At 36.2% G+C, this 19,902-nt stretch overlaps 1 protein-coding gene across 2 annotated transcripts in view; it reads left to right on the top strand.

Annotated features, from left to right (window-relative positions):
* LOC125815516 (DNA topoisomerase 3-alpha) overlaps positions 1–19,902 on the top strand; it is a 52,485-nt gene that overhangs the window by 27,534 nt on the left and 5,049 nt on the right. For both annotated transcript variants that reach the window (XM_049495014.1, XM_049495006.1), the window contains 11 exons: positions 1,192–1,266; positions 3,665–3,754; positions 3,915–4,019; positions 6,856–6,890; positions 8,908–9,037; positions 9,673–9,725; positions 9,793–9,892; positions 10,072–10,110; positions 16,779–16,857; positions 16,956–17,027; positions 17,925–18,008. In XM_049495014.1, coding sequence (XP_049350971.1) covers positions 1,192–1,266; positions 3,665–3,754; positions 3,915–4,019; positions 6,856–6,890; positions 8,908–9,037; positions 9,673–9,725; positions 9,793–9,892; positions 10,072–10,110; positions 16,779–16,857; positions 16,956–17,027; positions 17,925–18,008 — 862 coding nt within the window. The remainder of the gene's footprint in view (positions 1–1,191; positions 1,267–3,664; positions 3,755–3,914; positions 4,020–6,855; positions 6,891–8,907; positions 9,038–9,672; positions 9,726–9,792; positions 9,893–10,071; positions 10,111–16,778; positions 16,858–16,955; positions 17,028–17,924; positions 18,009–19,902) is intronic.

Below are 19,902 nucleotides of genomic sequence, written 5' to 3'. Positions count from 1 at the left end.
CATAGCTCTATCAAAATCATCAAGGTGATGTTGGAACAGGAATCCAGAAAAAAATTGGTCCACCAATGTTCCTCCACACGCGTCGGAATCTGCATCATATCTGTCAGCTAGCCAGCATGTGTTTCCTCCGGCCACTGGATTCTGGGTAATGACAGATTGAAGGAGATGCTTCTCCCCAGGTAGGTGGTGACAACTATTTCGATGTCTCAAGCACAAGAACCAATGCGGCCCTTAGTTCCAGCAACGGACAGTCAAAACTTCCGATGACAAGGCTCTGATATCATGAAAAGTGACAAATAATGGAGGAATTTTCCATGTCTATTACTCAATATAATCATTTTCTTAAATGCACGAGGAGAGGATTCTAACTAAGGTAAACTAATCCAACAAATCCGTACAAATTTGTTACCTAGATAAATTGTGTAACACAAAAAAATGTGTGGAAAGAATTTCCGTGCAAGTTTGTGGGATAAAGTATGTATTAAGCCAACTGTTTTTATCCCATCATACGTGCCCTACCAGAAGTTACTTTGAAGTCTGTACAATTTATTACTTACATGTGCTGGTGTAATAAGTTGGAATACTGACAGTTTGCTCTTGATGAAAACATTCTTCCCTCGTTGAACACTTTCTTTTGTCACCCTGTCAGTCTCTTCCCCACCATTTCAAGTTTCAGGTTCCAAACTATGAGATCCCTATTTAATGCTCCTGGATGTAGCCTAGATTGACTGTTTTGGTCATATAGCTTAAGGACTATCCATAGCTGATCTAAAGGACATTTAGTGTGATGTTTTAAGCTTTGAGGTCAGGTATGCCCAAAATTTTTCGTAAACATGTTTGATTTACCGATAATGGTGGAAGAAGAAAATTTAACTGTTATATTGTTTTTATTTCATTTGAATGCTCTATTTTTTTCATTCTCTTTTTTAGCCATATCTCTTTTCATAATATCTTCTGTTTTCTTAAACTGGACCAATTTGTACTTTGGGGATAGACTTGCTACATCTATTTAGAAACCAATACCTGGAGGCAGAGGATGTTAATTATTTCTTCTCCTTTCTGAAATTTGTTTTGCACTCTAACTCAATCATGTGATTTCTTCACTTTAAACAAGATACATGTAGAGGACTAGTGCAACTGCAATCTTAACTGGCTATTTGTAATAAATTATCATTTTTCTTGTATTCACAGAAAAACTACCTTGATGTGTACCGATTTGAATCATGGGGAGGTTCAGTGATCCCCACATACAGTTTCGGCCAACAGGTTGGTTTGTGCTCTTTGTTTCTATCCAAAAACCAATTTATTATTCTATTTATGACATTGCAATTAAGCAATGGCGAGGCAAAGCATGCACTTTTTGGTGAGTTCCTCTGAAGTATTTTGATTATCATCTTCCCTATGACAAGCTTTATTGTTTCAAGCCATTTCTAAGTAAATTCTATAAAACTTCTATTTTATACTTGCAAATTAAAGAATGAATCTTTTTGTCAAAAATTAAAGAATGAACCTATTGCCTGTGGGGTTGACAGCTGAATTGACATGTAATCTTGATGTGCCCTTTTGTATTCAGACTTGATTCACGATTCTCTTAAGAAGTATGAGTTCTCTTGCACTTTTCTTTCCTTTGTTACTTCTGGCAGTGGTAGGTGGCTAGATTCTTTTTTTTTGATGACTGTGGTGTCCGGGCAAACTTTCGTGCACCTCGACTAATTCCACGGGATACCTGCCACCTGCCACCTCCCACCACTAACACATACTTGGTAACTCTGTCCACCAAGGCTAGGATAGATGGGAAGAATCACCTAGTATTTTTGGTCTCCACTGAGTTTTGAACTTGAGACCTCAAGGTTCTCAACCACCAGGCCACACCCTTGGGACGGTAGGTGACTAGATTTGACAAAATTGCCTAAAACATTTCCTTCCTTTCTAGCCCCCTCTCCCCCCCTCTTGATCGCCATCTCGTCCCTTCTTTTTCTCCAAGGGTGTCAGTAGCAATGAAAGTGGGGCTGTTATGAAGGCTGGTTTGGAAGCCACTAAAACTGGGAAAGCTTATCCAGAATAAGAGTGTTCTCTCCAGCTACTGTCAGTCTTTTGTTCTGGTTACATCTTTTCGATGTTCTTTTCAGGGATTTCGATGTTCCCCTCTCAAAAAATTTAGGAAAATTTGAACATCAGTCCTCCTTTATGAATGTATATGCAGTTTATCTCCTAGCTGCCTCATTGTGAAACTGCTCATCTAGTTTATGCACCAAAACTAAATTTGATATCATTACCTTTATGATCGAGCAGTTAGTGTTGGTGTTGACTGAGCAGGTTGGTGGGCTATTAGTTGAATCTGCCAGGACTTGAACAGGGGAGGGTTCAATGAATCATTAGATTCAGTGGCTAGTGCTCAACTTTGAGTTGACTGAGGTTGATCGCTGAAGTTGGAGTGCATACAAGAGGCCAAAAGGTAGCTCAAGGGGGATAGATAGATGATACTTGATAGAGAGGGGGATGATGGGGGGAAGAAGATGAAAGTGGAGGCAGTGGTGGGATTAGCGAGGGGCCTGTCAGTAGTTTCTTTTTCGATGTTTAGTGATTTTGTTGGCAAAACAGGGTATGACCCGGTACAAAATAATTATACAAGAGTATGCATCACCTTTAGGGGGAGAGGGGTTCCCACAATGTCCATCGAATTGTCTAAACAAGTAGATTACATGTGCTTGAGGAAGAGTAAAAGATAATACAATCTGCCTCTCCTGCTGGAGCTTTGCTGTTTCTTTTTATTTTGGGAGTTTTTCTTTTAATTCCCCCATCTTACCACTCAAAAGTCAATTACATCATGTGCATGCTAGTGATGATAAAATTTCTGTTCATCTTACTTTAATTTGAGTGAGGAACCATTTAAGGTTATGGTGGGATATCTTTAGTTGGTTTGGCGTATCTTGGGTGTTGCCAAGTTCAGTGGAAGAGTTGTTATTCAGCTGGAAGAGTGGAGCTAGGAGAAGAAGGCACAAGACTTGGAATGTTAACCCCCTTGCTTTGATGTGGATCATTTGGAAAGAGAGAAATAGGAGAGCTGTTGAAGGGGTGGAGACAAGCTTTTCTCAATTAAGGAGTGGTCTTCGATCCCTTATTTTCTTTTGGTGCACCCATGTTGTTCCTAATTATATAGAGGATTGACTGACTTTTGGAGAAAACCTTATTTTGTAGGTTTCTTCTTTTTGGTATACCTCTTATATATGGCCAAGATTACCTTGTATTATCAATGAAATCTTTTACTTTATCCAAATACAATAAAATGCAGCAACAGTTTGAAGACCTATGCTAAATTTTCAGCTTTAGCTGAGCCAAGGAGCTAGTTCTGTTTATTACAAGATCAGGTTCACAGTAGGCATAGAATCTATGAAATTCGGCATATATGCTGACAATCCATTTCTGCCTGCATATTGTAATTCTTGATATTTCTTGATGAAATGGTCCATATTTGCAAATACAACCTTCCATGTTGAGAGATCATATTGGAAATTCTTTCCACTTACATCAGATAATTTACATGCATTCTAGGAAAAACAAAGCTTATGTAAAGAAATGAGTTATTCAGTTATATAGATTGTCTTCTGTTTTCTTGCTGCAAGATGCTTGAACACATGTACCTGTTTGCTGTTGTAAAGTGCAGTTTACACCAACAACTTTGACCCTTGATTCAGGAGTTACAAGACCTCCTCCCCTTTTAAGTGAGGCTGATCTATTGGGTTGTATGGACAAGGTATGGATTCTGTGATGCTAGTTTGTTTTTTCAGAACAGTGTTAACCATGTTTTATGATAAACAGTGTGTTTTCATGTGCCTGACATTCAGTATTAATAGGTTTTCCCAGAAAATGATCACATGGATTTTCATCTATTTCCTTATTGTTTTTTCTAATAGGCTGGCATTGGAACAGATGCAACAATGCATGATCATATAAAGAAACTACTTGATCGATTTTATGCAATTAAGGACTCGAACACTCGATTCTCACCAACTAAACTAGTAATATCTTTACTCAACTATATTATTTATTATCTTATGCGTATTTCTTTTTTTTTCTTTATCACTTCTCTGTCTTCTTCCATTTTCTTTTCTCACTTGTGTATATATTGCTTTGATTAGAAATAAGTAAATTTTATATAACCATAGTAAAATTTACTTTGGATAGTGAATACATTAAATAGGGAAAATTCATGTTTCCCCTTCAATCTTTTCTTGAAGTACTTTGTTCTTCCTTTTATGAGAGCTTGTATAGAAGTATCAGTTAGTGGAAGTAGATAACATTTTAGTGTCTATGGAAAGAGAGGGAGTGTCAAATTAAGATATTTATCTTTCTCATTCAGCAGCAATCATGTATTCAGTGCATGTCCCGGTTTTCATACTTCCTACTTTTACTGGTAATAAATGTGTCTCGTGGACACTCCTCCCTTAAATTTCTCTGGTAAAGAAATGATCAACCTTTTACTGGTTTTGTATTAGAGGTTTGAATTACATGCTGCAGGTCCCTTTTCAGTTCAATATGGCATACACCGGCATTATTCTTTGCCCGAATGAATTAGTGAATATCATGCAATACAAAGCATAACTGGAGTTTCACAAACTATATTCATGCACTTGTCACCATCCATGTTTTATTAGTAAACATTTTATTGGAAGTTCCTTTTTATATATATATATATATATATATATATATATATATATATATATATTTATGATAACCGTACGGGCCAGCCACCTTGACTTATTCCATGCGGTACCTCCCACAAGCATAGGTACCGAGTAACTCTGTTCTCGAAAGCTTGTACTAATCAACAGTTAGTCCGGACCACAAAATACTTTTTTCCTCTACCAGCAGACTTGTTTCCATTCTTGGTAATTCACCACTACCCACTAGATCTTCTTCTTGGTCTCTGCCTAAATCTTATAATTTTCCGGAAGCCTCATTTGTGAATATCAAACTGCAGAACTTCCCAAAAAACTCATCTCAGAACACGGTCTAATGTTTTCTCCCCTGGTCTCTTTATTGGAAGGTGAAATGCTAGAGAGATGAAGACAACATTTGTCATTAAGAAGATTTATGATTTCTTTGATTCTGCCTGTTACATTACATCATGTGTAAGTGTAACAAGAAATTCCTCTAGAGTTTGTTTCTCCTTTTGACATGTGTTGCTGTTGCTTCTGTATCTGTAGGATATCAGTGGTTTCAGTTTTGTTCTCTGTCACATTAGGACCAGTAGTGGACCCAGGATTTTGGTCAAGCAGAATCAATTAGGCAACGTAATATTAATAACATGATGGTCGACAATAAGGATTATTGTGTACGACAAAGTGAATTTTGTATGTTTATCTTGTTTCTTTTTCCAATAATGCCCATGAAAACTTTTATTTGAATATATGTATATAGAGGGATAGTCAGCTATAAGACTTAAGTCTTCAATTTTAACTTTTATGTTTTATTCTTTAATTTTTAAATAACAGTAACAATTCAGTAATTCTGAAACACCATAAAGATTAAATAAAATAAAATACTAATTTACTTCTGTTACTTTTATCAAAAAAAAAAATACTAATTTACTAATACAATAAATAAATAAAAATATAGAGCCACACCCAAGGGTAGCCTAGTGGTCAATGAAGTGGTTGAGAACACTCAGGTCTTAGGTTCAAAACTCAGCGAGACAAAAAACACTAGGTGATTCTTCTCTTCTGTCCTAACCTTGGTGGACAGAGTTACTTGGGTACCTGTTGCTAGTGGGAGGGGACATGTCTCCCGTGGAATTAGTCGAGGTGCGCGAAAGCTAGCCGGGACACCACGGTCATAAAAAAAAATATAAAAAAATATAGAACTAACCTCACGTTCATGTATCCCAAAAAATAGAAAAGATAACTTTATAACATATAAAGGTATTATAATACATAAAATAAACAGTAAATACACAAGTTTACACATGCAAGTTAACTTTCAAAGTTATTATTTACAAACAATAAATAATGTAGTGTAAATTGTAATAAAATGTGACAAATAATAAACTTAAGAGAAATTGTGAGACGACAATTTTAACATATTATTAGTTGAACTAATTTAACATAAAAAAGATAAAAGCAATGAAGCTAATAAACTAAACCAGTATGCTGTGGTACTCCCTTGCACAATATTGTTCTAACGTAGTACTAACATACCCGTGACTGAAAAATATCAAAATGCATCGTGACTGTACACAACTAGGCTCGAACCTATGTGCTCACTGATGAAATGACTCTTCTCGGCCACTTAGCCAACCTTCATTGATGTGTCAAGCGGATTCATTCAGTATTAGATATTCGTTTCAAGTATAATGTACTCATGTAAGTAGCAAAATTTTTCAGCGAAGCGGATTTAGTTGAACTCTCTTATTACAATGTGGGTCGGCCCCTCATTGAGACTGGTTTCCAAAATTGGCAAAATTACAGGAAATAGGCCTGGATGGATGGAAAACAATTTATCTGGTTTGACTTGCTCAATGTCTTAAGCTGCTGATATGATGCAGGGATATGGCTTTTTTTTCCTTCTAATTTTTCAAATAAACCAATGACATAATGTGAAGCAACTTGTTCAACACTGGTACTTATTACGGATAATAATGGAAGAAAACTTTTTTCCTTATTAGCAAACATAGTCTCTTTCCTTGTCCTTTTTGAGAAAATAAGTTGGTATTTTTGAGCTTTCAATATGCTTGTAAGCTGCCTACTGCTGTTATAGCCTGGGTTTGCTCTCTTCTCTGCTACTGTATGCAGTTCTCTTTGCATCTTCTTCACATTTCTGAATTAATCTCTTAATAAGGAGTTTTCTTAAATCCAGGGGGAAGCACTAGTAATGGGATATGATGATATGGGGTGAGTACTCAGATCTAACTTGTTTTTCTTGTACTCTTATCTCGATTTCATCTTTGAGCTGTCTTTCTTATTCTTTTCTGATGATTATGCAGTTAATAACATATTAAACCGTGTTTCTTTGAGGGGGGGGGGGGGGGGGGTTGCACCTGGAAAGTTTAATCTTCCAGGCTTTCTATTGTGTTCTACATAAAACCATCTTTTTCCTCACTAGACGGATGAACAACTACAGGGTAATGTTTGCTAATTGACACGGTATTCTATTTCGGAAGTTGTCTTCCTGGGATTAGGTTGTGTGTCATTACTGGCATGCATTTGCAATTATTTTTCCTAAGATTACCTTGTATGTTTCAAAATCAGATGCTGCATAAACATGGTTAGAAACCTTATGTACTGTGCAAGTGAAATTGTTGCCAACTAGCATTCCTTTCATATGGTTCATATATAGTCTCTGGCTTTCTCAGAACCAATGATGGCTTACACTTACTCAAAGTGTCAAAACTCAGTGCTCGACATTATAGTTAAATTTCCAAAATAGTTAAGGTAAAACTGAGCAGCTGTTCTAGTTGAGTATAGCAGTTCTATGCTTGATATCAGATGCATCTGCTGAAATTTCTCTTGCTCAGATCATTCACTGAGACTCAAAAAGTATATTGCTCAAACAACCTAATACTTTTTGGTGAATCATTTTCTTTTTAAGTAGACCAATTGTTATCATGGAAAACATTTGTTCTAAAGTCAATGTGGAATTCAGCTTTAGTGAGTAACCAAGGCATCCTTTTTGGATAGAGGGAGTACCTCTTGAAGTACACAAATATATGCAGAGCTCAAGATATAGATGTCCATTCTGGTAGCAATTAATTGGGATAGCTTGAGTAGTGGAACTGTTTGATCTGATAGATTAGGGACATCTTTTTGGCAAAGGAAGAAGTGACAGCAAATAATGCCCTTCCCTATAAAACATCAAAGATTATGTTACTTATATTTTTCAATTCCCCTCGAACTTCCTGAGGAACAACGGTTGGAATTGGTGTAGCCTGTAGGTAGTTTCTTTGCGGCTAGCTACTGAGTACGTGAAAAATGATGTCAACCCTCCAGTCTCCAAGAAATTAAGATTTAGTTGCAGTGCAGTTGCGGTATGTTAATGCAGATTGTAGTTCATTGGAATTCGGATGTAGGTTAGAAGTCAAGGCAGACATTGGTAGTAGTGCATGTCACTCTAAAAGGGTCTTCCAGTTGAGTAGGGTGTTCTCTCTTTCCTACCCCAAATTCTTCTTGTCTGAGCTAGATAACGACTTCGTAAGCTATCTGAAGGTTACATTCATCAGGCTCTTGAGTTAGAACCACATCATTAGAAGTGTTAATAGACCCTCAAATGAATTGATATGTGATCTGGTGAGCTCTTTAAGGTTTTTCAACTTTCTTTCCAACTTGAATAGAAACAGTGTTCTGCAGACTTCAGAATTGATGGTCAAACATCATTGAAAGAAAGCAAAGACTAAAAAGATTTCACTAGCTCCATGTCGCATGTTGTGCTAAAGCTATTTGGCATTGTTTTCTTAGCCCAATATTAGTTGATAAGAATCACTGTGTTCTCATGTACAATGAGGCAGGAAGAACTACAGAGTACAGCTTCCAACTTCTGGCCCTAAGATTTTTCCTTCAACTTCTCTGATCTATAAAGAATAAAGAGCACGGTGACTTTAAGCCTTGGTGTCAGAGGAATCAGAGAGCTTTCTAGAAAACCATTTATTCGACTGTTAAAACCTAACACATTGTTGCACAAGGTATTTAATAATCATATTTCTTTTCAAAGTTGTTATCTGAACTAAACAAATTTATGGTTCATTTTCCACTATATTAACTTTAGGTGATTAACATTTGTTCATGTTGTCTTCACATTTTTCTTCTAAGCTTGATTGTGTTGTTGCAATGCACTAACATTTATATTATTACATTAAATACTGGCTTGCAATACGTAGGTAACTTACCTTTTTGTTCTTTTCTTTTTCTATTACAGTTATGAACTATGGAAACCATATCTCCGGGCTATGATGGAATGTGATATGAAAGCCGTTAGCATAGGAACCAAGAGAAAGGCTGAGGTTCTAGAAACTTGCTTGCAGCAGATGCAAGCTTGCTTTTCAGATGTAAGTCAATAAAAAAAATCAGAAAATACAGATGCTTTTCAAGATTTTTTTATCTTCTCAGATAAAAAAGAGGAACCAGAACTGTCATCTACTTCACCATATTCACTGCATATTTCATATATTAAAGAAATTACTAGTTTTCTAACTTGCCATTAAATTGGCCCCACATGCTATCTCTGTAGTTTGATTATGTATGTCCACTTTGTTAGCTCAAACTGTTATAGAAGGGAGAGTTCTGTTGACAACCATGGCCCCTAACCTAGTTGCATATTGTTTCTCCTTAAGGCATGTGAGATACCTATTCCCAATATCAGCTCCAAGATCAAATCGAACAGTGACCTCACCTGCTTTCCAATGATTTAAGATGTTAGAAACGGTGATCATTCTGTTTCTTAGAATCTTCAGCATCTCCTGCTGGTGGTCCTACAAAAAGAATTTTGGGATAAGACAAGTGTGTAAATCGTAACATAATTATAGCTAGACTTTGTTGGAAATGGGCTTCACTACATTTTTGTTCAGGCGACAAAGGTATGCCTATGCTAAGATAATAATCAGAATGAGACACACTGCTTCTTTGTACCATTAGGTTCAAGGCACTTCGTTACTTTTTATGTACTCGGAAAAACTTTTTGCAGGCCAGAACAAACAAAGGAAAGCTCCTTGAAGCCATGGCTATCTTCTTTGAAAGGTATGTCTTTTGCTTGCTTTGCTTATGCTCATTCCTTTGATTGCCTGAAAAAATTGTGGCTCTGCAGATCAAACAGATCCAGTGGTGGCGAGCAACAAGCAGTTGGAGATGTTGTTCGGAGATGTGGACTTTGTCTAGAGTCAGATATGGTGCTCAGACAAAAGCCGGTAATAGCTTATCTGTTGCATGAAATCATCTATTGGCTAGATTGGGGAATATGAGACAGTTGCATGCTTAAGGATGTGTTATGTCTGATTTGCACTTCTATAGTCAGCTGCTTCTTATTTTCTAATTAGATTTTTCCTACCTTATGCACATTTTCTGATAAAATTTTCATTTAATGCAGGATGGGAACTTCATGGTTGGTTGTTTGGGTTACCCACAAGTAGGTGCTTTTCCTGTAATTCTGTTCAATAGCTATCGTAGAAATCTTGCACAACTGTTTCTAGGGAGCCTGTAATTCCTGAATAGATAAGACCTGCAAATATAGATTGTCATTTTTCATTGTTGAACCAAATTTTATTTACACAACAATTCAGTAGCTGCTTTCAGTCTAGCTGGTTCTCTGCCAAACTTGCCTTCTCTTGCAATTCTTGCAAGGCAATCAATCTGAGTTCTATTAGTACCACTTTCTTTGTCAGCATCACGACCTTTGACTACCTCTCCAGTTCCTTAACCAGCTTCTCCAGTTACAGCTCCTCCAAAACCACTAGCTCTACGAGCTCCTCCAACTTCACCTCTCGTAACTTATCATCATTGCAAGATCTCTAGATCAAGTCCTAATGATTCATTCTGCATTGGATCAAGCACCTGTTGTGAACTTTTCTTCTAGTCCTCCAATTGCCCTTCGAAAATGGTATTCACTCCACTCTTTAATCCTAACACAGTTATGTCAGTTTGAGTTATTATTGTCTTCTATCACCTTGTTATGGCCGTGTCATTCTTGTCTTCTGTTAGTATCCTTAAGTCTACAGTGAAACCCTCTCTCATCCAAGATGACGACATGCTATGATTGAGAAAATGTCTGCTTTACATTGTATTGCCACATGGGAAATTGTAACTCTATCTCAAGGTAAACTACTGGTGGCTGTTGGTGGGTTTATGCAATGAAAATTTGCCGAGATGGTAAAAGTGATCGACTTAAGGCACGTTGAGTGGCCAAAGGTCGTACTCAATATTTTGGACTTGACTATAGGGATACATTCTCTCCAATGGCTAAAATTGCATCTATCCATCTTTTTCTTTCTATGGTGGTTGTTACGGCCTCTTTACCAATTAAACATCTAGAATGTTTTCTCCATGGTGATCTTGAAGATGAAGTATATAAATGGACCAACCACCAAGTTTTGTTGCTTAGGGGTGTCTTGAGATTTTGTATGCTGGTTATGCCTATCCCTGTATGGTCAAAAGAAGTTAACAAGAGCATGAATTGGTAAGTTAAGTACAATTGCTCAGGAGTTCGGCATGACGCGTAGTGAGGCAAATCATTCTGTGTTCTATCATCATTTTGCTTGAAATTTGTGCATTTATTTGGTGGTTTATGTTGATAACATAATCATAATAGACAGTGATCAAAATGGTATCACTAAGTTGAAGCAACACCTTTTCAACATTTTTATACGAAGGGTCTAGTCATATTACAATATTTTCTAGGCATTGAGGTGGCCCAATTCATACCAGGTATTGTTCTATCATAACGGAAGTATGCTTTTGATATTTTTAGGGAAACAAAGATTGGCCAATTGTAGGTCTGTTGATACTCCCATGAACCCAAATGACAAGTTTCTACTAGGTCAGTTGAATTATCTCACAGTGGCTCGACGTGATATTGCCTTTTCAATAAGCATTATAAGTCTGTTTTCAACCTCTCCATGTGATACCCATTGAGTTGCCGTTGTCCATATCCTTCGTTATATAGAAACTCGCTATATAAAAGCTGCTCCCGCGAAAGAATTACTTTACAAGGATAGAGCATAGTGTGCCCATACAAATGCAGATTGGGAAGTCACCTTCAGATAGACGGTCCACCTTCAGATATGTTTTCATTACTGTGTTGCTCGGACTTTTCAAAAATGTCATCGGGTGCATGTTGGATCCTTCAAAAGTAGTGCATTATTGGAGGATCCGACACTGGTGCGACAACATTTTTGGAGAGTCCGAGCAACTTATTTGATTAGATGTAACTTGGTGTCTTCAAAGCGTAAGAAGCAAAATGTAGTTGGTAGGTCTAGTGTGGAAGCAGAATACTAAGCCAGGGTGGTCTAGTTAGAGAAGGGTATTCTCTGTGGCATTGTCACAAAGTTCATAAAGTCAAATGGTCAACTTGCAAATCTATTTACCAAATCTCTTGCCAGTCCCCGAGTTAGTTACATATATTCAACTAATTTGAGGGGGGCTGTGATATAACAATAAACATATTGTAGAATCAGTATGAATCAATTAGAGATTCTTTTAGAACCTTGACATCCTCCCATTTTAGAATAGGTATACATCGAACAATTAAGCTAAGCTTTCTCTTGTGTTCCTTATACAAGCATGGTTTGTGCGACTTGTATGCACTAGCTTGAAGGGGGAGTGTTGAGAATATTCCATAGATTTTGTAGAATCATGTAGATATGATTAAAGTATGTATATATGGTTTATATTAATTAGAATCAATTAAGGAGGATATTATTTCTTTGAAACTATGTAAACCTTGAAGGCATTTAAACACCCAATAGCTTGAGAGTATGATGAAGCAATCCATTCTCGTATCTTCCTCGATTGTGTTACTTCATTTCTCACACCAACCAGGGGCGGATTTACGAAGTATCAAGGGGTGTCATGTGACACTGCTTCGTCGGCAAAATGTACTAAATATGTTTATATGAAAAATGAAAAACTGGTATAAAGGATATATAATTCTGCTGACACTTCTTAAACCAAAAATGGTGTTTAGCTCAATTGGTTTGGTGCTGCTATTCCATAGCTTAGGTTGTCTTCAAACCTAGACAGATAATTTGTGAAATCCACTAAATAAAAGTGATCGTTTCGCTTTGCATAGAAAAAAAATAGTACTATTATTTTTAATGTAGTTATTTGAATATATTTTAAAAAAGAAAATTATTCGAGAAAAGTGATACTCCCTCTGTCCCAATATATGTGACTTACTTTCTTTTTTAGTCAGTCCCAAAAAGAATGACACATTTCTATATAAATCAACAATTTAACTATAAAATGTCTATTTTACCCTTAATGAAATGATTTATAGCCACACAAATTTCTATCATTCATTTTGGATCACAAGTTTTAAAAGTCTTCCTTTCTTTCTTAAACTCCGTGCCGAGCCAAACTACCTCACATAAAATGGAACGGAGGGAGTAATATTTTTAAATTTTATTTTTTTAGAAAAGGTATAGTTCAATTAAGTGTATTGTGTTTTATTTATATTTTATTCCTTTTTTAATATGATATTACATTATTTTATTTATTGTTTCTCATTTTAAAAGGTGACATTGCTGACGAAAAATCCTGCGTACGCCAGTGAAACCAACCAACCATTTGTATCTCTTAGGATCACTAAGAGGTTCCCCTTGCCCTAGGATAGCTTAGCATTTAGATCCATGGGAGTATCAATGGGTCTACAATCTTGTCATTCATGTCCCTTTCAGAATGTCAAGCGCGTACTTACGTTGTGAGATGAGAATTCCTTATTTGGACTAAGCGACTTCAGTGCCTATGAAATACTTCAATCTGCCTAGATCCTTAGTTTGGAAGTGTTGTAATTTAGTTATATCATCCTGATCATTGCCTGTGATAACTATAACATCAACATATACATCCTAATAAATGCACAGATTTACCGCAGTATGTAAATAAAATATGACATAATTAGCCTCATCATTCCAAACTCTTGAATAATTGTGTTGAATTTGCCAAACCATGCTCGATGACTATTTCAAACCGTATATAGACCAACATAACCGGCACACCTCCCTCGAGCAACTTAATCATAAGATTGCTCCATCATATATGCTTCATCCTCAGGATCACCATAATCAAGTCTAAAGATTTGCTTATAAACCTTGACAACCAAACATGCCTTTAGTCAGATCAATCTGCCATCAGGGCCAACCTTTATCGTGTATGCATACTGAAAATTGACGTTGATTTCTAGGTGTCAAAGAAACAAGCTCCCAAGTACCATTCGAGTGTAAAATAGCCATCTCATCAATCATACTTGTCGTCTTCCTGGATGGGACAGAGCTTCATCTATAGTCTTAGGAATAAAAATTTATGGAAGTGATCAGTTACCCTTATCTCAAAAAAAATAAATAGATGGAAGTGATGATACATAGGCATAGTAAGATAATAAGTGATGATAACTCAGATAGGTATAATTAGGATTACGAATAAAATGAGTACCACATTGAGTAGCAATAGAGGACTCAGTGAGGGAGACAAGTCTGCAACTGGCAAGAGATCTGGTGTCGAGCGTGAGTTGTCTGGACCAGATGAGGAGTGTGAATGTCTGTGATAAGTTAAGACTGGTGGAGCTGTAGGAGATGAATTGGTAATTCTTCAGAAATCTCTAGGTGTTCAGGAGAAGAGGGTATGAAGTACAGTTGAGTTTAAAAAAAGTTGACGTTGGCAACATGCGGTACCATCACAGATCAGGCAAGGAACATCGATTTCCTTTTTTCTATCTTTAATTACCTAGAAATGCTTCCTGAACTTATCCAAGATAAGTAGCTACGTATATAGATGCTAATCTGAAACTTAGACTGTACTTGTATACCATTTTTTTTATGACAAGGGAAACCCGCAACTGCTACCCTTTGGGTGCGCACAGGGTAAAACCCCTACTCCTATGCAATAGCTCACAAACCACATAGGAGAGGTAACCCGCACTAGGCAAGCTCGGTACGACAAGCTCGACCCAAAAGGCAAACCCCTTGCTTTCGTTGGCAAGGGTTTCAAACTTGACCTCCAACATGGAAGTGCCAAGCCCAAACCACTGCATCACCCCGAAGGGTCAACTGTACTTGTATACCATTTACGTATCCAAATCTTGCTTTGTAAAGTTAGTCAACTGAGAAATCACATTATTTAGTTGAAATATGTCATTTCTGTATAAATCACGAGCTTTTTCCCAAATTAAAAAGCAAGCTTAGAATGGATGAAACAAGAGCATCAATTTCGTATCAATTGACTTTCACAAGAGGTTATTGTAAGGATTTTAGACTGTGATTCATAAACGATCTATCATGAAATCCTACCAGTTATTCATATTTGTTGGAACTTAATGATTTTCACGTACACATACAACATCAGTAATTCAGTCAAGACTACATACCCGAATTGGCCATAACTTGTTGAATCTCGACTTGAATTGAGCGGAAGCACTTGATTTTGTCATCTTGAGAAAACCAGTTTTTCTCTATTGTTTCATTTCTGTAGTTCTTTCAGAATACTGTAGATGGAATAGGTTATTCTCTTTTAATAGGCAGAGAGAGGGACCAAGTGGTTAATTCCCACTATCCATCAAAGTGGGTGTTAGAATAGAAATATGAATAGAATTGTATATATTGTCCTACTTGGAATAGGATTATAATATAGCTTCTATAAATATGACTTATTGTACTCCGTCCGTTTCAAAAAGAGTGACCTGGTTTGACTTGTCACGGAGTTTTAGAAAATAAAGAAGACTTTTGAATCTTGTGGTCCTAAATTAAAGTTATGTCAAATGAACTAAATTGCCCTTCAATCTTGTGGCTTTAAACATTCCACGTGGAAAGCTGAAATTAAAATGTTACCAAAAAAAGAAAGAGGTCATTCTTTTTGAAACAGACTAAAAAGGAAAGGAGGTCATTCTTTTTGAAACGGAGGGAGTAATAATGTAGAATACACTATTTCAATAATATTTTTCTCGTTTATTTTTTCACAGTGGGTACTAGGAGGTTTTATAAAATAACTCCCTAATTATAAAATCAAGAGTTTAGCAATTATTTACTAAATCAAATAACTGTTCGTGTGGGACAAAACTAACAGTTACACAATTGAGCATCAACCTTTTCCCTATTCTTCCTAAACTTTCTCATCAATATTCGTGGCTTGTTTGATCTAGTGATCTTGAACGCCTTGTACTTTGCGCCATAATTGAACAGACGAAGATCAAGATAGACAATTTGCACTATCTTTCAAGGGTTCTATGGTGATTATTTGGTTCAAGTTGCTGGATCCCATGTTTATAGAACCAAAAATATCCAATCTGGCTAACATTCTGATGAACCAAAGAAGTTTCAACACAAAATTGAACTATTTGACAAAGTAGCTTTAGATCAATGAAGATATAATTACCAATGTGCCCAACAATATCAGAAAATTGGCTAGGACTGGCTGGAAATCCCGAAACTTCACTGAAAAGTGACTGACAGTTTTTGACAAAGGGTTTCGGGGACCGAAACTGAGAGGAAATTGGATGGATAGAGTCAGGATAAAGAGGCGATACTCACAAAAGAAGAATCTCGCTGGAAGGTGGCAGGAAATCGTACTCGGAGTGTGAACTGGCTTGCTGCCAGAGACTGGAGATCAGTTGGTGCATGGAGGCACGTTAGACATATTTTTCAGCTGGGTTTTGGTCTTCTATTGGTGACATTGGTTTTTGCCCAACACCAATTACCAAAAGACAATTATTCGGACAGCCTTTGCGATCATTGAAAAATGTGCAGTGGTGATCTTTTTTCTTTTGATGATACTAGTGATTGCACAACAAATAGTTTAGCACAAATGCTCTAATTCCATGTGAAATGATAAAACAAGGAGGATAAAACTGATGTTGATTATTCCCTCAATCACCTTGGTTTAAATAGTAATTGTGCAAGTGCTAATATTTTAGGTACCTAATATCAGGAAAGAATCAATATAATTAGTTCTAACAGTCCCCACTTGATACTGTGTCATTACAATATTCTCAACATTTCCCATTCTAAATTTCGAGATTCTATTCACATGATATGTTAAGATTATCTGGTGATTTATTGTATTTTGATATGAATTGATTGATTCATACAGTGCAGAAATGTTGTCTGGCTACCTGGATCTGTCTCAGAAGCTTCTGTTACTGAGAATACGTGCAATAGCTGCAGTCCAGGTTGCTTCTTGGAATTCTTCTTATCTCGTACTGGATTGGGTACCCTTATTACATCTTTTTCCATATTTGGTTTCCTGATTTCTGAATATGACTTTCAGGACCTGTTTTCAAGATTCAGTTTAAATTTCGACGACTGGAAATACCGCCAAATTACAGTGTTCAACATTTAGGTACACTGGAGAATAGGACTGTTTTGTGATCTAGTTTAAGTCTTACTGAGAAACCCTATCCCTTTTTATTGTCCAATGGAACATTAAATAATAAAAAATATTTTTTCCTTCAACAAATATGAATAAAGAAGTACAAGGTGTGGTGGCTCCCTTTCTCAATATCTTGTCTTTGGTCTTTTATCTTCTGACTTCATTTCCAATTATTTAACAAAACTAATCTTTTCTTTATGTTGAACATATATTTTAAGAACTCTCAAATACTAATGGTGAAGTCTGAATGGTGAATATGCTCCAAGCTAATGTACAAAATGGAATTCAAAGTCACGAAAATAATTATTTGCAAATTGCAATCCACCTTTTCTTTTCTGTGTGCAACATTTGTGATAAACTGTTAAAGTTGGTCAAATCTTCTCCAAGTTTAAATACTTTACAGTTTGGTGGGTGTTGAAGGTTGGCGGGACTTCAGATTGGGTAGTGACAGCAAGGGAGATGTGGAGGCATTACCAAAATGAACTTTTTTTGCTTAACTTTCCAAGAGCTACACAAAGTTGAATGATACTACTGTGGTGTCATTGCTGACAGCACAACTGAGTTGGACATTGTTAATTTCACCAATAAACTAGAAACATTTCTTGGTGCTACTATATAAGATTGTGTTCTCTTTTCAATGGTACAAAGGGAGGGTAAACTAAAAATAGGAGAGGAGACTTTGACAGAAGAGTAAATTGTCACATGCTGCAAGGAATTGTCTTTTAGCATAGAAGTAATACAATGTCTTCAAAATAATATTGCCATTACTAGTTTAATTTATGTAAGTGCATCAACACAATTTATTGTTGCCTGTAGGCGGTAGATAATGCAGTAATATAGCCGTGCATTATTTATAAATCTTGTCAGGTTGCATTGGTGGCTGTGATGATATTCTTAGGCAGCTTGTAGAAATTTGCGGAACTGGTTCTCGCAATAATTCCAACACTTCAGGTATGTAAGGGACACCCATGTAGTGCTTTTTTGCTTTAATGTAATTTCATGTCCAACTTCGATAGTTTGCTTTTCTTTTTTAGGCAGTATTTAAGTTCCATAAAACAATGGTTTGTTTTCTATTAGAGAACATGCATTTTATTTTCTTCCAAAAAATAGTTGGAAAACAAAATGGAAAAAGTGAACTCCGTTTTTTTGGAAGAAAAAGGAAGTGTATTACGGTTTTCTTTTTGTTGAAAATGGAACACTCCGCAAAAGCTGAAATCCATTTGCATTATTGCCCAAGTGAATTATTATCTAGATTGATTGTTTCCCCTTCAATCGATAAATGTTCTATTTGAAATACGATTAGTAGCAGTCTCTGTCGTCTGGTTGGTATTATTCTAATTAAATTTCACCCTTATGAAAACTCAAAAAAAACTCTTTTAGTGGTTTAGTGATATATTTTTTTTTTCAAAAAAGAAACCCAAAGTGATTGATGGAAAAATTCCTAAATCAGTTCTCTGTGGACCAAATCCAAACTCACTATTGTTTCTCAGAGAAAGACCATAAACAAAATGAAGGCAAATCCAGCTGCCCTAAAAGTTAGATTCCTTTCAGTTGCTGTCAAATTAATACTATGAATTTTTTGCATTTGAGGTTTCGGTAATTTCATTCGTAAGTATTAAGCTTGTGTTACTGAACAAAATATTGGAGGAATTTCTTGTAATGTCGGTCAAAGTAAACTATTCTATATGTACAAAATGTAGTGAATATGGTAACTAGATCTGGAAATCCCTACAAATCAACTATATTATCATATACAAGATAATGTAGTGCTGTAAACCTTAATAAACACAAGGTAATGTACACCTATAATGATTCTGTAATACTCTCCCACCAAGGTGGAGCATAAATTTTAATCATGCCAGCTTGTTACAAGGATATTCTGTCCAGTTTCCATGAAGACTTTTGTGAATATATCATCCAATTGCTCTCCCGACTTTACGTAGCTAGTGGAGATCAGGTTCTCTTGAATCTTTTCACGAATAAGGTGACAATCAACCTCAATATGTTTAATCCTTTCGTGGTACACTAGATTTGAGGTAATGTGTAAAACAACTTGATTATCGTACAAAGTTTTGTTGGTGACACATGCTTCAATTAAAAGGTGAGGTACCCACAGTATTTCACATGTGAACTGAGCCGTAACCCTGGACAAATTCTGCACTGGATCGAGATAAAAATATTTTGCTTAAGAATAGGAATAGGAATAGGAATAGGAATAGTAATAGTAATAGGAATAGTATGTAGTGTCCTACTTAGAAAAGGATTGTATTGTAGTGTCCTAGTTCAAAAAATAGTTTATTGTAGTGTCTATAAATAGGGTCTCTATGTAATAATGTAGATACAAGAATTCAATAATATTTTTTCTATATTTCTCACATGGTATCAAAGCCTCTACGATCTTGGTAGAGAATCAAAAAGCTTCCGCTGCCGACGGGTGGCTATTACCCATATATGTTGCCCGTTTGGCCAACGATTATGTTAGCGAAAGTTGGGTCACCGTGTATCTTTTCGGTGACTACTTTCTTATATCTAATTTGTGTAGCATCGTGCCATCTTTCTGATGACTATTTTTTCATATTTAATTTATGTAGCATCGTGCCATCTTTTTGGTGACTACTTTTTCATAATTAATTTTTGTAGCACCGTGCAATCATTCCAGTGACTACTTTCTCATATATGATTTGTATAGCACCGTGCAATCATTCCGATGACTACTTTCTCATATATGATTTGTGTAGCACCGTGTCATCATTCCGGTGACTACTTTTTCATATCATATATGTATAGCACTGTGCCATCCTTCCGGTGACTACTTTTTTTTTAATATCTGATTTGCGTAGCATCG

The sequence above is a fragment of the Solanum verrucosum genome, unplaced genomic scaffold (assembly GCF_900185275.1).
Source record: "Solanum verrucosum unplaced genomic scaffold, falcon-dt-bn FXZP01000085.1, whole genome shotgun sequence".
In the NCBI taxonomy this organism is placed as follows: Eukaryota; Viridiplantae; Streptophyta; class Magnoliopsida; order Solanales; family Solanaceae; genus Solanum; species Solanum verrucosum.
This window is presented reverse-complemented; position numbering and strand designations above follow the sequence as displayed.